Raw genomic sequence first — 17,733 nt, forward strand, 5'->3', positions numbered from 1 at the left:
CTGGACTATTATGTAGTAGTAACTCTTGTGTATCTGATTCTTTTTTTATTTTGATTTTAAGCGATGATGCGGCCTATGATGGAGTACGTTTACCCATAAGCAACCTATTCACTTGGGCCTTGAAGACACCTAGGTTATACCCAAGAGGAAACATAGAATTCGGCAAAGAATTCCACTCCCTAGCAGTTCACACAAGGAAACCAGAAACAAAGCGCTTTGTGCAAATACTTTTACTAATTTGTTCATGTTCATTATTTTCTTTTTCATCAGAGACTTAGTCATTAAATACGCTAATAATATAATTTTAATAGATTGTTTCAGGTTGTTGAGCAATATTATGACTACTATTATTTTTAAGTATGAAAGCTCCTTCCTATATCTAAGTGAAATCGTACTACTTCTGGATATCCTTTCAATACGGCAATATGCAGCGGGGTATTGCATTTATAGTTAGCATCCACTGCATATTACATCCGCATCATGACTAAAGTGCTATATGTATACAACGTGTAACAAAATACCCATATACATCAAGAAGCACTGATGAATACAGGTTGAATAAAAAAAAAAAATAAGTACCAAATATGGCGAGCGAGTCTAACGAGCGATAGTACGCGCGATTTCAGCTCGAATTAAAATACGTTTATGAGCCTCTAGCAAAATAGTACCAAATACTTGGTATCGCATAGTTCTTGATTTCAAATCATACAAACGTGTCACAACACTACAGAGATCACTTGCCAATATTACGAAACATTTCTTCTGTCAATCTGATCACGTAGTGCCTGTCTACCTAATTTTGATTCGCGCGGCGGTGCGATTGGAAAAATTCATAACATGGTACCATGAAAACATGTTTAAAAAACCCTTTCCGTGTCGTTTGTTATGTTATCTAGAAACCGTACAATTGATATTTATACCCTTCTTCTTGTTACAGGTCGTATAAGTATAAAATTAGGTTTTCTGGATTATTTGCTCTGATGTTTTATTTTTCCTTAACGCATTGAATAATAATTAATTTTGTAGAATTCTATCATTATCAAATGCAACTTTTGCTTCCATTTTAGTAAATGTTTTATAATAAAAACATGGTGTCCATTAAAATAATAATTATTAGTTTCTTTCAATCGGTGGTCTTCTAATAATTATTTTTAAATATACAATAAGTGAAGCAAATACATTTGTTTCTTATATTTTTATACAAAACATGAAAAATTAAACTCAGTTTGACTTCCGACTAGTGTTAGTAAGTAGTGTTGTATTTTTTAATCTTTATTTTTTAGTTGTAGGTATTATCGTGGTTTGTTTCTTTTGTCAATAAAATATTGCAATGTCAATTTTCCAGTCTTTTGATCGCCATAAACTTTATCTAAGAGACGTTCGAGTTTGTCACTATGCCAAGAATCGTAAGCAAAGTAATGTAACGGTGTCAATCCAGCCTTATCAAGTGCTGTACATATTTTCTTAAATTCATCTTCATTTACGAGACTCTCTAGCTTGTCAAAAAACTTGTAGGACTGACAAGAAGCAGCTCTGTGAGCTGCCAATTTATCTTCTGAATCTTTTAAATTAAAAATGTGTACCAGTTGTCCTTCACTCAACTTATCTAAGGCTCTGTTAAAAAAATATAAATCTTGATCACCTAGTGATTCCGACACTATGTGTATGAAATTCTTAGATTTAATTCTATTAAACCATTTTTTATCAAACTGCATACTAAAAACTTCTACCACCATCTGAGCTGGTAAATCTGATAAGAAATTGTCCATTAAAACAAGTTTGGGACCACTGTCCCACTTCTCGGGTCCATATGCAATTAATAACGGATTAGAAAACGGAAGATCACAACAATTGAATAAATCGATAATTTGACTGACATTAACGTTTTTTACTGAGTCTATTATAAAGGCTACCACATTTCTTGCGTTTCTCTTGGTCGCAATGCATAAAATACAACTTCTAGAACTTTTACTCACAATCTTTATAAAGTCGTTTAGGTTTGTGTCACTCAATACATATTCAAAACATTTCAATAAAAACAAAGCAGTGTTTTCCAAATACTGATCAACGGCCGTGTGTATTAACTTAGCCATCTTTTCATGTTGTAGGAGCCAGTTTTCAAACATAGGTTTTAATTCTGTGTTGTGGATTACATTATAGAGATTTGGATGATTCCCTAATTTTGCATTAAAAAATCTTTGAGGACCTCCGACTTCTGATTCAAGAAAGGTATTAACCAGATATGTCCACATATAACTCTTACATTGGAAGGTTTTTAATCTGTCACAAAGGAGTTCTGTAGCAAAATATTCTGCGAATGTGTAATGTACAAACTTAGGCTCGCTATGTACAATTTGTTCAATAATACCCGTCTTTTCCTCTCCTAACTTTATCCTTTCAATAAAATCATGCATTTGCTTAATATCATTCTCATCAAGAAAGTTTATATCATTCATCTTCCCAAATACTATGTATGCGGCAATTATTTTATGATTGTAAAAAAAAGTATCACGCTCGTTTTCTATAAGTTTTCGCATATCAGGGTCATTGATACACAAAAGTGGCTTTTTTTCACCAAAACGAATCTTGAAAAATTTAATATCAATAAACCGCTCATATATTTGGTTTAAATTAATTTTGTTCATAGTTTGTTGTTCGCTTATGAAACTTTCATAACTCTCTGCATTGAGTGGAAAAGTGTGATAAGAGTCTTGAAAGATCTCAGATATCATATATAAATGTAATGGCATGCTAATAAACTTGCTATTAGTATCAGTTAACACAGCAGACAGGACAGCCAAAAATCCTTTTACTAAATGCTGCAAGCACCACGGTTCGTTGTAAGGAAAATAACTCAGCATCTTAGATTTTCCTGTTTTTCTCGTAGACCAAATTTTCTCTAAAAATTGCCGTTGGTCGTCCTCTGACAATGGCTCTATCGTAAAAGAAAACGTCTGCATAACACTTTCCAACTGATGCAGTACATTATATAAACGACTAGTGATCCACAAATGAGCAAGTTTTGAATTTCTAAGAATATTTGCTATTTGCATAAATTCATTTGCATAGTCGGGACAAATCTCATCAAAACCATCAAATAGCAAAGCTACTCTGTTGTTATTAAAACAGTGTACAAATAACTGCATCTCAAATAAATTTAGTCCACTGACATTACTTCCCTGCTTATCCACATTTAAACAAATATCTTGGTTTTTAACAGAAACTTGATCAATGACTAGTTGGAAATCACATGTTCTATCTTTACTAGCTTCGAAACCAATTGCTCGAAATAAAAACTTTACAACTTCTTTGAAATCAATTTTAATTTTATGTTGCTCGAAACTTTTTAACTCATTAATGAAATCCAATAAATTAATTTTAGAAATCCACAGCGCGGGGTATTTTTCTTTCGTGTTTATTGCTAAATGTGTAAGTAAAGAAGATTTACCCATTCCGGGCTCAGCGCTTATTATAACTACTTTCTCCTTCATGTCTTTCAGAGTGTTGAGTTGTAATCTATAGGCGTTGTGTGAATTCTTTTTAACATGCTTTAGCATATTTGACAAATCGCCATGTGATTGTTGCCAAACAAGAAAATTTTCATCGTTACGAAACCAATGAATGTTACAAGTTTCAAACTTTTCTTTAAAATTTACATAATCGTTTTCATTATCTGTAATTAAAACAATATCTGCTGCACTGACTTTAAAATCGTCTCCTAATTTATCATATTCTACAACTTGGAAATCATCATTACCTTCAATATTTTTGTCTAATGTTACATACCGACATACTTTCTCCTTAATATAATAGTCTAGTATTTCATCATATGATGGGTTATTAAAATGTCTGCCAATTATAGTATTTTCATTGTTTATAATTTGATAAAGAACATTAGAATTCAGTAGCTGATACGACTGATCTTCGAACAACACGCCAAGTTTAACTTCCTTTCCTTGAAAAATGATAAATCTTTCGTTTTGCAACATTTCGCACATAGTATCATCTAGGTCTTCAAAACCTATTTGTAGATCAACCGTGGTGGCAATATTTTCAATCGCTATTCCATCAATTTGATGAATTAAATCCCTATTAGAAATTAAAATTATTTTGCCTTTAAAATACTTGATTAACAGGTTAAGTTCTGCAAAATAATGTTCACCTTTGCAAACTATTATTAACGTTTCTATTTTGGATTCTTTTACTTCTACTTTAACATCGGCAAAATAATTACTATTGGTTATATAATCCAAATCAATAAAGGTGTAATCACTGTAGTGATTATCTTTAAAATTTTGAAGTAACTTCATACTGGTCAGAGCGATCTCTTCAGTAGATATTATCATTATTTTTATTGTCCCTTCTAAAAAACTATTTAAATGAAAGAAGCCTGATATTACATCTTTAAATTTAATCTCACACATTGTATTTTTTATTGTTTTTGTGTACGTGAAATTAAGAATACTTAATAAGGGACTATTAAGGACATCTTGTTCTGCATCTATAAAATATTTACAAGATTCTGTCAGGTACGGGGCTTCACCAGAAATCTTCCACCATTTTTGTATAAGATCATGAGTTTTTAAAAAAATAGCATGACTTTTCACTTTAAATAATTGGTCACGTTGTCTAGGAATATTACCGACAAAGAAATGATCTATTTCTTTTTTTACAATATCTTCAACTTTGTCCTCTGTTGCCTGATTCGTATAAAAAATAAGTTTATCAAGAAAATCTTTTATTAGTCCTTTATCATATTTTTCGTGAACCAAAGATAATCTAGGAAATCGATGAACATTTATGTCAAATCTGTATTTACTGGGATCTGTTTCTATAAATACTTCATTTCTTAATCTCTCTAAAATTTTTATATTATCTGGAGATAAAGTTTCTAGATCAAAATTAAATTTCAACGTCATTGTTTTTTCATCTAATATTAGCAGATTGCCAACTAGACCACCTATCCTGTACGTCTCTAAATCAGTACTCTGCAAAATTTCGTTGGGGCCGACTTTATCGTCATCTATTTTAATCATAATATTGTTGTCAATGGAGAACTCACCGATTTCAAGAAGCTTTTTAAATAGTGAGCAAAGATATTCAAGTTTCTTATCCCTTTTTTGATCGTTACCAGTGAAACAAAAGTTTAAATTGCCAAAAGCAATAGGAACTTTAAAAGTATACGTTTTCAACATACTCTCCACCTCTTCAACGTTCTCCGTGCCTATACCTTTCTTTAATTGTATTGCTTCTTTACAAAGAGTATTTTTAAAAGCTATTAATAAAGTACCATCACTTGTTAAGAAACTTTCTCTAAATGTTGCGTTATAAAATTTGGGCGCCTCTTCTCCTGTGAGTTGAACATCTATAATATGTCTAGCAAGGAATACATGATACGTTTTAATCAATTCGTCCAACATCATGTTACTGTAGTTATTATTATCTTTAAAAATAAATCTTGAAAGTCTTTTTGCTAAAAGAACAGCACGCGATTTTACTACTGTGACTATAAGGTTTTCTACGTCTTCTTCGTCATAGTTAAACTGAAATACCTTTCCGTCTGTGGTATTTATAAAACTTTTTACTTTGCTTTGTTCAGTTTCTTTCATTTTAGAAAAATTCTCAAATGCTGAAGTGTAAATTATGAATTCACAGTCTATATTTTTGAACTCTCCAATGAACATGTCATCTTTCGTATCTAGCGTAAACATTTGACTTATTTTTATATAACTTTCTAAATATTTATGTAAACTGAAATCACCATTCAATTTCTTTAATTCGTCGACTGTAAATTTTTCTTTTGCAGGATTATCTCTGTGTTTCGCTTGTAAAAACATCATACTAGGTTTTTGATCATTACTTGAATAATATCTAAAGACAACATCATCAAAAGCACCCATATTCTCAGCGTTGGTCCCAATAAAGAATTTAGGTACCTCTTGAACATACAATGATCGTAGTAAAATGAGACTCAACAGTTTTGTTTCATACAATTGTCCACTCAGTCCAGAAGTTCCAGTTCTTTTGGGATAGAGAAATACTTTTTTCTTGTTACTTTTTTTACTATTTGATTCCTGTTTCATGTCATTATTTACGATGTTTTTATCTTTTGTTGAACCTTCTTTCTTCACCTTATTGTCACCGGCATTCTTTTGCATTTTAGTTTCTTCTTTCTTTTGTGAGGTTTTAGAATTAGCTTTCATTTTTGGAGCAGCGTCGTTGCTTTGTTGACTAGAACATGTGTTTGAGTCTGTATTGTGATTACGTTGCATATCACTTTTGACAGTACTAAATTTGGCTGGATTAGGTTTCTTTTGTTTATGAGTTTTGTTTTCAACGCGTTGTTCGTCTATTTTTAAATCTTTAGTATCCAAATCTTGTTTACGATCAATTAAAACAGTTTGTTTGGAATTTTTATCTTTACCTTTAAATTCTTTTTTATTTTCTATAGCTATTTTTTGTTTATTGGATGATATTTGTATATCTTTACTATCTTGTAGGTCATTCAGTTCACTGTCAATGGGTTGTTTATCTGCGACTAATTCACTTTTATTTTCTTTAAAAATTTTGGTTACATCGTCAATGTCAAACATTTTCGAAGTCTCAAGAATTTCACTGGTTTCTTTATTAAAGATTTTATTTGAAATTTCTGTAGCTTTTGTCTTTTGTTGATTAGAAGATATGTTTAAATTTACATCTATACTGTCCTGTAAATATTGAAGATCATTGTTTAATTCAGTTTTACACTCTTCAAATGTTTTAGTTACGGCAGTAATATCGCTTAGGTATGTACTCTCTACATTTTTCATGTTTCTTTCATCATGTGAAGACTGAGAATTATCCTGCTCTAAAGAAGTAACTTTAGCTTGTTGTTGACTAGAAAATATGTTTAAGTCGTTGCTATTTTGTGATTGTTTAACATCTATTTGTATTTGATTTTCGTCACTTACAACTTTTTTATAGTTTTTATTACTTTTTAAGCCCTTTCGATTACGCTCTTGTGTCAAATTAAACTCAACTTCTTGTGAACTATTCCATAATGGATTAAGGTCATTGGTTTGTACTGAACTTTCGTTGTTTGTTGAAACTAAAACAATCGGAACTTGGCTAACATCACGGACCACTGTGCCTTTGAGATCTTTATTACTAGACAATTTGGAAATACTATGGTCTAAATCCTCGTTGTAACAACAGCTCAAAATTTCACATTCATTCGAAGATGTTAAGAAATCTTTAGTATCTTGTAGTTTTTTATGTTTATTTCCTGTGAAATTAATATCTTCAACTAATCCAACTTCTTTGTCTTTAACAGTATTTGTTTCGACACCAACGTCACAAATCTTTGGACTGTCAATGATCTTTCTATTTTCTTCATTTGTCAAGTTCGTAGAATTACTCTTAGCAGTTGCCAAAACCGCAGTGGCTTGTTGAATAGAAACGATATTTAAATCGTTGCTGTCTTGAGGTTGTATAAAATCATTTGGTATGATTTTACTATATTTGACTGAATCAGCTTCTTTTTCTTTATGTGTGTTTTTTGCGCTATCAATATGACTATCAATGTTTTTATTCTTGACTGTCTTCCAAGAATTACTATTATTTACGAAAGCAGCACTGGTGTGTTGTTGGCTCGATAGCATTTTTAATTTTTTACTGTTATGTGATTGTTTAAAACTTTTCACTTGTTCTTTTATTTTTATTAAACTGTCTTTCTCATCTTTAAATGTTTTCATTTTAGCACCAATATCACTTGTAATTTCAACAATCTTACTAACTTCGTTATTTTTGAAGGTTTTAGCATTATACCTCTGTGACAAAACATTCTCAGGTTTTGGTAGACTAGAAGATATTTTCAAATGCTTACTCAGTCGTGGTTGTTTAAGATCTGTTCCTACATTCTTTTCAGTATTCATTCTGGTCTTAGTACCAATATATGCCGAACTTGCTTTAATATAACAATTTTCTGTACTCAGAACCGTACTTACTTTATTTTTCGAAGTTTGAGAATCACGCTTTTGTAATGAAGTAATCACATTTTGTTGTTGACGCATTTTTAAATCATTACCATCTTTAAACAGACTCACATTTTTTTTTAAAGGTTTTTTATCCTTAGCTGAACTTAAGTTATTTTCTTTGGATGTTTTGAAGTCAGGATCAATAATATTTTGGGGACTAGAAGATATTATATTTAAATCTTTCCTATTTAGTGATGATCTAACCCCTTTTGTAGGCTTTTCATCTTTCATTGAAGACAGATTATATTTTCCTTTACTTTCAGGGGCCTTAGATTTATTAGTCTTTTTTGAAATAGCCTCAATGTTTTTTTGTATATATGATATTTTACGTTCTGGTTTTTTAAGATTATTTCCTACAGATATTATATCTTTGGATGAAGCATCATCATTACAAGAGATCTTAAATTTACTTTCCTCTGTTAAAACAACGTCGGGGACTCGATTACTAGAAGGTATTTCTAAATCTTCTCTCCAGTGAACTTGTTCCTCGTGTTCTCCTGTTTGCTTCAATTCCGGTTCATTGACGCCGCGAATAACAAGATTTTCGAGCATATTTGTGACTTCATCAATTCTCGCCTTAACACTTTCATTAAAATTAGTGTCAAGTGGACTAGAAAAGAATAAGTCTTTACTACAATGTGGTTGGTTGAAATAATTTTCGATGGAGTCCACACCTTCATTTTTAATAAACTTGGTTTCAATTGGATTAGTATTATCTTCACCTTGTGAAGTAGAAGGTTGACTGAAATTTTCTCGGGTATCTTTGCTATCTCGAGTGTTACTAGCTTCCTCCGAGTTTCCATCGTTTACATTGATGATAAATGGACAGCCAGGGCGCTTAGGAGGTTTACTAATGTTAACAGGTTTTAAATTGTTGTCAGCAAACGTCTCTAATAGTGTAATAATTTCTTTTCTTTTTATGATATTTCCACTTGGAAATTCTGAACGAGCAAGGTCTAAAGCAGATTTACCATCGTAATTTTTTTTCTTATATTGAGCACCGTTTTGTAAAAGAAATTCAACAATTTCTGGTTCTTCTTTGATTACCGCAAGATGTAAGGGTGTATTGTCTTTATAGTTACCTTCAATTGCATTGATATCGGCCCCAAGTTCTAAATACTTTTTAATTTTCTTTATTTTTTCCTCTGGCGTTTTCTTCTTAAGTATACTAGTGAACAGCAAACTATTGCAAAGATACTTATTCTCGTAGTCGGGATCATGGTTCTTATTTTGCATCAAGTAATATTCGACGTATGTTTCTGAAACAATGTTATAAATAATGTTTTCAAACTAACTACTACTGAGGTCACATGTAAGTACTTACACAAACAGACTGTTATTTCTCAAACCATAACCTCTTTACAACACATACCTACAATACCACATAAGTATGAAATTATTATTTAAAAGCAGTTTTATAGTTTCGACAAATTTCACAAAATCACAAACAAGATATCAAATCAGACAAAATAAGCAAATTAAATATCACTCAAACGTCCCTTACACAGTAGGTTCTTAGTCTGTCAGAACGCAACACATAGGTAGTTAGGTACTTTATCAGTCAATAAATATGAAGATAAGATACAATATTAGAAGTGCCCCTAGTAGGACGCACGTTTTTCCTGAAAAAGCTAGGTAGATATATATCTACCTAGTAGTAGTAGTAATTTTTCGAGGCGAAACCTCGAAAAATTATTTTACCAACGTATTTTACACTAGCTTCTGCCCGCGACTTCGTCCGCGGAAAATTCTTCTTTTAACATAAGATTACACTCGGCGCTATTGTAGCTTCCTATTAGTAAAATAATTTTAGGAATCGGATCAGTAATTTCGAAGATTACCGAAATTCTCTGGTCTGCTCAAGGTTAGTCCCTTAGTCGCCTTTTACGGCACCTTCAGGTTGAAATGGTACGATGATGTCATTAAATATTTTATGTCACATATCAATCAATTATAATCTGCTTCAATTACGTCAAATACGAACCAACGAACGAACGAACGTACGTTCAAGTTCGGTACCTATTTAATTGAATGCTTCTATAATACAATATATTAATTTCACCACAACTTCAAAACCAAACGTCCAATTTTAATCATTCAAAGACCAAATATTATCAACATAAACTGTACTTATTGATGAAATAATTTATTTTGATAAGGATTAATAGCATGAGTAAAATAAACGCGTTTAAATGTAGTCCAAAAAAATTCAAGATTTTTAAATAAAAATGTGGTTGTTGTGCCTCACTCGACATGGATAGGTATAGTGTGTCGCGGACTTTTTTGTAGATATTTATAAGATCTACAATTAATTATAACATTTTATGGTTCTATCTTTTGTAGTTTAGGCAGCATACGCAAAATAAGTAACTTCTTTGGTTGATTTTTTTCAGTTTGTGTCCGAAAAATCCAAATATCTTACGGAACCCTATTTTTTCCAAAATAAAATATAGCCTATGTTACTCGTGGATAATGTAGCTTTCGAATGGTGAAAGAATTTTTAAAATCGGTCCAGTAGTTTTTGAGCCTATTCATTACAACCAAACAAACAAAGTTTTCCTCTTTATAATATTAGTGTAGAAATACGTTTATTATTAACTAGCGACCCGCCCCAGCGTCGCATGGGTGCAATGGTGATATATTATGCATGTATTATACATATAAACCTTCCTCTTGAATCACTCTATCTATTAAAAAATATTCGTTGCGTAGTTTAAAAGATTTAAACATACAAAGGGACATAGGGAGAGAGAAAGCGACTTTGTTCTATACTACGTGATTCCACGCCATACAATAACAGTGGACACGATAGTATGAAATTTAGTCGTTTCCTACTTGGTCTATTTCCTTGGACTTTTACAATGCACGGCGTAGGTGTGTCAGTCCCATCGTTTGACTGCACGGTTGGCGCGGTGGCTGGGCAAGTGGCTGCCGTGCAACGTGTAGCGGGGCCGATTCCCGCACGGAGCAACTCTTTGTGTGATCCACAAATTGTTGTTTCGGGTCTGGGTATCATGTGCATATAAAATTGTATGTTTGTAAACGCACCCACGACACAGGAGAAAATCCTAATGTGGGACAACGTTTAATTAAAAAAAAACCATCATCAACCATCGTTTTACCAATGTTTCAAATTCAGCGCTATCTTAGTTTAATACAACTGCAAAAGCACCTCTCTACAATGATAATATTTAGATCGTTCTTTTTCATATAAAGCACTATCTACCTATAGGTAAGTATATACCTATCTTTGCAATGTTGATTTTATTACGCGAGCGGCTGGAACGCATTCCATACAGGCAAAATAATTGTACCTATCTGCCAGACTATAGAACGTAACAACACTTTAATTATGCTTTTGTGATCATTTTAATCAACCTTTTTGAGGAAAAACAGCCAATGTTAGTTGTAAAATTACCTACTTTTAGCTGTGTCTTTGGTAAATATCGCATACATGATACAAGTAAATTCTCAGTTGCGTGATACTTGTAGTGTTTATCTAATAACTGTAATACCTAAAGTGGAAGAGTTCGGATAATGTAATAATACCTTCCCGCCTCCCGACACGAGTCAAATACAGATTAACCAAGGCATAAAGGCCTCAGGCTTACCTCTGAGCATGGTGGCACAACTTTACCACAATAAAACTACAAGCCATTGGCAAACCGATCTACTACGAGTAAATAACTTTTAATATTTTTAGTCCAAACAAATGATAAAGTATGTGGCCTTGAAAATCTAAAAACATGCACTTATAGCTTTTACTAAGAAAAATGTACTGACCTGTAGGTTTTCAAAGGAACTTTGAAACAACTAAATAGTCACTTAGTTACAAACTTTAAAATGCATTACAATTTTTAGAATATGTATGTATGTATGGCTATAAATAGAAAAATAAACCTTTGTAAAGTTGCCATACATAAGAAACATTTTTTTTTAATAAATAGCTTATTCTTACAACTGTGTCAATTGAACAGTGTTATACACACTTTTTATTATTAAATTTTGTTGCTTGTATCATAATAAAATTCTGCTCACTCTTGCTATTCCAATTAACTTTAGACATTGGCAGAATAGTCGACATTGGCTCTAATTGCCATAAAAAAAACTTATTCTAAGTATGTATATGTCAAATATAACTATATAAGATCAGATTATGAATTGAACTCCCTTTCTAGGTTTCTTAAAAAAGGCGTAAATACTAAATTCTTTCAAGCTCGGCAATGTACATAAACCTTTCTGATGTAAACGCTCACGCTCACCATCAGACAGCCCGGAAGCTTTGTTTCTTCTGTTAAAAATTCTAATAACAATGTAGGTATCCTATTTCTTTCCTATTCTAATTCAATGTTGAAATCAAAGGCGGAAATAAAATAATGTTTTTAATCATGCCGTTGTCGCTGGCAGTACCTAGTTTTTAGCAGTTGGCAATACTGAATTAAATCTGTCATCTGTCATAATCACTTCTGAGTTCTGTCAATTCCAGTTGTTTGGTTGGTGTCGACTCGTTTTGTGATTGTATCTAGCAAAATCTATGTTATAGGAATGTTCCTTTGATAAGTTAGAATAATTGTAGGAAAATATAGCCAATTTATATAATTAAAGTTATTCAGGCAAGTGCTGTTTTATAAAAATGAACCATGGTGAATGTTATGAAAGGCGTTCTCGTCGAATGGTATGTAAACAAAACAAAGGTACAGAATATATTGTATTTAATTCGAATAATACTAATATTTTCTAGTATTTGCAGTCTTAAATCTTAGTCAATAAGTCTATTAGTTACACAACAAGCAATGAAATTATTCAGAAATAGTAATATATATTTTTGTAAAGAGGTTAGAGTACATAGCATTTTGGTCAAATCAATAGTTTATATTTCAATATAATCCAGATCCGCGGGGATGTTAAAACTCTGGTCGATAACATCGTTTTCCATTTGAAAATTATTCTTAATGTAAGATTTCAGTATATAAATGTTTTCCGTCCATCTATTTGCAGCTGTTTTCAAGTCCTGAAATTGAACAATGTAGTAATATTCTAGAAACGAAACCCTGCTAGATATATTACAGTTACATAAATAGTAATTCAAAGCATATTTTTTACAATGGGCAGGAAATTATGAAACATCAAAATAATAACTTCATTTAAAAAAAGGAAAGCCACCTTTTCTGAGTCAAGTAATATCTCTAAAACCTTAGTCTGAAAAATACTATGCTGGGAACCGCATCAAAATCAGTTCGGCTAAATGGCAGATAATCACACACATAAACATACATACATTCATACATTTATACATACAGATCAAACTAAAAACCTACTTTTTTTTAAGTCAGTTGAAAATGTCACGTTAGTCTGACTGAAGGTGCTCATTATGAATATAAATTATGAACTTCTTTCTAATTTTGTACCTGAGTTTCTTTTTTCAACTGAGCCATATATTCTGGATCGGAATCCCTGTACTTTTGCAATTCTTTTTTAAGTTTCTCTTCTTGTTTCTCAAGACATTCCAATTCTAAGAGAATTTTGGTCCTATCCTCACAATTTTCTCTTCCAACCTGTATAAAATATTCTTAAATCACACTAATATTATAAATGTCAAAGTTTGTTTTGATGTTTGTCTGTCAATTATGCTGAAACTACTGAACGGGTTTTAATGAAATTTTGTGAACAGAGAACGAAATTTGGTATGCAGACAGGGTATATAAGCTGACTAGGACGATAGGTGATAGGATACTTTTTATCCCATGGGAATGCGGGCACAGCCACTGGCAACTACTGGAAACTAGTTAATAATAAATAATAATCACAGTTCCCACAACAAACAAATAATCTTAGTTATATCATTTGTACTCAACAGCGTAGTTTGATGATGCTGTTTTATTTAATTTATTTCGTCATTAACATGTGTGTACATGTTTATACACATAACAAATATTACGTTAGCTTACTAATAAATAATTTGAGATACATACAGATTCACTTGCAATCAGATCTTCAGTCTTTTTCAATTTCTTTGTGCACTCATCCACTTCATTTTGTAAATCCTGCACTTTTCTCTTCTTTGCATTCTTTGCTTTGCTGAAATAAAGAAAATATGTCTCAACTATTAATTAAAATTGGGGTGTCTGTAATATTAGAATACATACACCCAAAACACATTTGTTACAATTTTTGTCTGTCTGTCTATTTGTTCCGGTTTATCTCTGAAATGATTGATAGTGAATTTGAAGAGACTCTTATTGCCAGGTAGCCGTTATACTAAGGAGTAACTTAGGCTACTTTTATTTAAGAAAATAATTAAAAGCCCCGTTAGAAGTAATTATTCTACACGGGCAAAGTCATGGGCAACAACTAGTACAAAATAAAATAATTCTTAGGTAGTTATAGTCTTTAATTGTACACAAATTGTAGTAAACCTACCTAGGAAATGACCAGAAATAGATGGAAGTGCCAATCTTCTCGGAGTCAACGAGATGGTCATCTACTAAGTTCTGGACTACCTCTTTCACTGATTGCATTGTGATACCTTTCTCTTTTGGTGCTATTTTCTCCAACTCCTATTAACAATATTAATTATGATCTTAGATTTTTTCCATAATAATTGTATAGCTTTATAATCACAATAAATAAGTAACATTACCCCCTGCTATTGGTTGACTCCAAATAATATTTTGTATTTAAAAAATATTATTTTAGATGATTTTAAATAAATATATGGAGTAATGATACAAATACCTACCCCTACTTCTTACGGGACTTATATATAACACAAACGGTGAAACGTGGGTGTACATTGTATAGTGGCATTACATGGCATAACATGCACCTCAGCCTACCCCTTCAGGGATAAAAGGTGTGACGATACTATAATAATACAAAGAATCATACCTTCAACTGAAAGAAGTCCTTACTGTTGTGGAATATCTCCAACATCCTGATCTTCTTCTCTTCAGCACTCAAACCTCGTTTCTTTGACATTTTGATTACAGTGATCCGGCTATGAAACAGTTCCTTCTTCACCTGGACGAGACCTTAGCTCTAGGCAGGAAGTTTATCCTCCAAGACCTGGATGAAACACATCTGTTCATATCTGCAGACATAGTGGAAACTCTGCAAGCTCGCGTGGATGATTTGATGGACCAACTTAGTATACCAGTACATGACAAGGGAATGTAAAGATGGCTACACACGGGAGAGGTAATAGGGAAACAGAGAGGAGGAAGATTCTAGACGATGCGGCTAGGAAACGCAGAGCTAGAAAAGCAGTCGAGGCCCTCGAGCAAGACAATTTCCATGAAGACCCACATGCTGACCTGGTTATGTCGAAGAAGGTGCCGAAATTCGCAGAAACTAATGAGAAACCAACCAGAAAGAAGAAGACCAAAAGTGCTGAGTATTATAAAATGCGATTTCGGAAGACGTTTGCGCAGTTAGTAGAGGAAGATGCGAGTTTTAGACCTGACCCGCCCAACTACCTATCTGCTCAAGTGCCACCTTCTAAGTAAGTAGAAATTGAATATTATTAAAAGAAAACATCAAGAAAAAGTTATGCATTGTTGTTGTAAACTATAAGCCAGATTTTTTAATCAGGATTCAACTATCATAACCATATAACTCTATCAAGAGGATCTAACGTCTTATGATACGTGATTAATGAAAAATAAATCGTTACCAAAACAATGATTAACACTTAAAGATTGTAAATAATAAATAATAATGTAAGTGTAATTTATGGAAGATAAAAAACATCTTGAACAACATTATTACAAACGGAATGAGCAGACGTATCACCTGATGGTAAGCAATTTCCGCCGCCCATGGACACCCGAAACACCAGAGGTGTTACAAGTGCGTTACCGGCCTTTTGGGGGTTACGAAATTAAGGATTGTTGGGGAATTAAGTCTCCAGTAACCTTAATTACACAACGAAATACAACGCAAGTGTTGTTTCACATCGGTTTTCTGTGAGGCCGTGGTATCACTCCAGTCGAGCCAGCCCATTCGTGCCGAAGCATGGCTCTCCCAAACTTAAACATGGTACCTACCCAAATGTTTCTTACATCGTGTAAAATGCAAAATATTAAGTGCTTATGTAAAATAAAATGTAAGTTAAATTAAATCCATTTTGTTCTCAGATTTCCTGATCGACATTTCTGTGCTGTATGTGGTTTTCCATCGAATTACACTTGCATACCTTGTGGAGCACGCTACTGTTGCGTCCGCTGTTTGGGAACACACTTAGACACGAGATGCCTCAAATGGACAGCTTAATTCTTGCGGTTTAATAATTCAAATAAATAAAATTTTCTAATTGCAAAGTTGTTTCGTTCAATTCGCACTTATTCTGTTTCCCGCCATAATCAAATTGTCTGTTTGTTTTTTTTTTCTTTACTAAGTTATTTGTTTATGGCATGTGTTTATGGTTTGTAAGGAGGTTACAACTTTATGTGCATTTATTCATTAATGTATACTCTATTAATAACATAAAATAATAATCTTTGATGTAACTTTAAGTCAAAATATAAAACTAGAATATTGAACTTTATTGTGAAAAGTTTTGTAATGTTATTATGCTCCTTTCATTTAACAACGCAATGCAGACAAAATTTGATCCCTACTTTATTGGTATGCTCTATAATAACGATATATTTATAAAATATTTTTAAGGAATGGCTAATACAAATACGTACAATTTTATAGCGTAACACGTCGTAAGCGCCACCTGTGAGGCATCTGTGAACGTGCATAAGCGCCATCTATGAGGCAATAGCTGTAACATCAACTTCTAGAATTTTTTAACTATTCTCCGCAAGATGTCGCTACTAGTTACATTATCCTTATTTTTTTAAAACTTTGTTATTTAATTTTGCAATATAATTATTTTTATGATAATTTAATTATTGTCTTGTTAGTCGATTGTTCGCAAGTGCGACTGCCGAGCAAGGGGTCTCGGGTTCGATTACTAGGCATTTACGAAATTCTCTTAATTAAAAGCACGAAGGCTTGAATTGTGCCCAGTATAATTATAGCGATAGACTCACCCCCTATTACACGGGACTTATAACACAAATGGTGAAAAGTGGGTGTATCTACATTGTACAGTGGCATTACGTGCCGTGATATGCACCTCTGCCTATCCCTTCGGGGATAAAAGGCGTGACGTTATGTATGTAGGTAATAAATTATTATTCTTATGAAAATGTGTATTTTGTCACATAGTATATGGCTACATTATTACAAAGAACCTACGATGGATTAGGGTAGGTAGGTAGGCAGAACCAATTGAAACTATAATCTGCAACCAGCCTGAGTGTGGAAGTGACTACGAGCTTCCTAGCTTTACCTACATAAGCTTTCCACGAATGTATGAATCACGAAAGTCATACGTACCTAATAAAATTACCGTTTATCAAGGCGTACCTGCTGTTACCCGGCTATTAGTACCTGAGTGAGCAACGTCACGCCTTTTATCCCCGAAGGGGTAGGCAGAGGTGCTCATTACGACACGTAATGCCGCTATACAATATACACCCACTTTTCACCATTGTGTTATAAGTCCTATGTAATAGGGGGTGAGCCTATTGCCATATACTGGACACAATTCCAGACTCCGTGCTACTACTGAGAAATTTTCGAAAAACCGAAAACACCCCAGCATTACTTTGCCCGACCCGGGAATCGAACCCGAGACCTCTTGTTCGGCAGTCGCATTTGCGAC

The 17,733-nt window shown here is 32.8% G+C and overlaps 4 protein-coding genes across 4 annotated transcripts; 2 read left to right on the plus strand and 2 right to left on the minus strand.

The window, feature by feature from the left end:
• Positions 1–664: 664 nt before the first annotated feature.
• Positions 665–11,939, minus strand: LOC118272107 (uncharacterized). The gene is made up of 2 exons (XM_035588450.2): positions 11,799–11,939; positions 665–9,274 (listed from the first exon to the last, which is right to left on the minus strand). Exon 2 carries the CDS (start codon positions 9,249–9,251, stop codon positions 1,293–1,295), a length of 7,959 nt encoding a protein of 2,652 aa, XP_035444343.2. The 5' UTR covers positions 9,252–9,274; positions 11,799–11,939; the 3' UTR covers positions 665–1,292.
• A 601-nt stretch (positions 11,940–12,540) lies between these two features.
• On the plus strand, positions 12,541–15,319 carry LOC118272052 (general transcription factor IIH subunit 5). Its single transcript, XM_050693648.1, has 2 exons — positions 12,541–12,690; positions 15,005–15,319. The coding sequence occupies exons 1-2, from the start codon at positions 12,656–12,658 to the stop codon at positions 15,189–15,191; spliced, it is 222 nt and encodes a 73-aa protein (XP_050549605.1). The 5' UTR covers positions 12,541–12,655; the 3' UTR covers positions 15,192–15,319.
• LOC118272050 (meiotic nuclear division protein 1 homolog) lies at positions 12,713–15,080 on the minus strand. Its single transcript, XM_035588354.2, has 5 exons — positions 14,904–15,080; positions 14,436–14,572; positions 13,988–14,093; positions 13,424–13,570; positions 12,713–13,026 (listed from the first exon to the last, which is right to left on the minus strand). The coding sequence occupies exons 1-5, from the start codon at positions 14,991–14,993 to the stop codon at positions 12,886–12,888; spliced, it is 621 nt and encodes a 206-aa protein (XP_035444247.1). The 5' UTR covers positions 14,994–15,080; the 3' UTR covers positions 12,713–12,885.
• On the plus strand, positions 15,194–16,333 carry LOC118272051 (zinc finger HIT domain-containing protein 1). The gene is made up of 2 exons (XM_035588356.2): positions 15,194–15,516; positions 16,151–16,333. The coding sequence occupies exons 1-2, from the start codon at positions 15,194–15,196 to the stop codon at positions 16,284–16,286; spliced, it is 459 nt and encodes a 152-aa protein (XP_035444249.1). The 3' UTR covers positions 16,287–16,333.
• Positions 16,334–17,733: the final 1,400 nt, after the last annotated feature.

This window comes from Spodoptera frugiperda, chromosome 5, assembly GCF_023101765.2.
Source record: "Spodoptera frugiperda isolate SF20-4 chromosome 5, AGI-APGP_CSIRO_Sfru_2.0, whole genome shotgun sequence".
Lineage (NCBI taxonomy): Eukaryota > Metazoa > Arthropoda > Insecta > Lepidoptera > Noctuidae > Spodoptera > Spodoptera frugiperda.

Bases quoted from the DNA above. Each gene is read 5' to 3' on its own strand.
- LOC118272107 (XM_035588450.2), bottom strand. From the start codon at position 9,251: ATGCAAAATAAGAACCATGATCCCGACTACGAGAATAAGTATCTTTGC.
- LOC118272052 (XM_050693648.1), top strand. From the start codon at position 12,656: ATGGTGAATGTTATGAAAGGCGTTCTCGTCGAATG. The intron at 12,691-15,004 runs GTATGTAAACAA...TTTTGATTACAG, and splicing joins AAAGGCGTTCTCGTCGAATG to TGATCCGGCTATGAAACAGT.
- LOC118272050 (XM_035588354.2), bottom strand. From the start codon at position 14,993: ATGTCAAAGAAACGAGGTTTGAGTGCTGAAGAGAAGAAGATCAGGATG. The intron at 14,094-14,435 runs GTAGGTTTACTA...TCTTTATTTCAG, and splicing joins TATTTCTGGTCATTTCCTAG to CAAAGCAAAGAATGCAAAGA. The intron at 13,571-13,987 runs GTATGTATCTCA...TATTTTATACAG, and splicing joins ATCTGATTGCAAGTGAATCT to GTTGGAAGAGAAAATTGTGA.
- LOC118272051 (XM_035588356.2), top strand. From the start codon at position 15,194: ATGGCTACACACGGGAGAGGTAATAGGGAAACAGAGAGGAGGAAGATT. The intron at 15,517-16,150 runs GTAAGTAGAAAT...TTTTGTTCTCAG, and splicing joins GCTCAAGTGCCACCTTCTAA to ATTTCCTGATCGACATTTCT.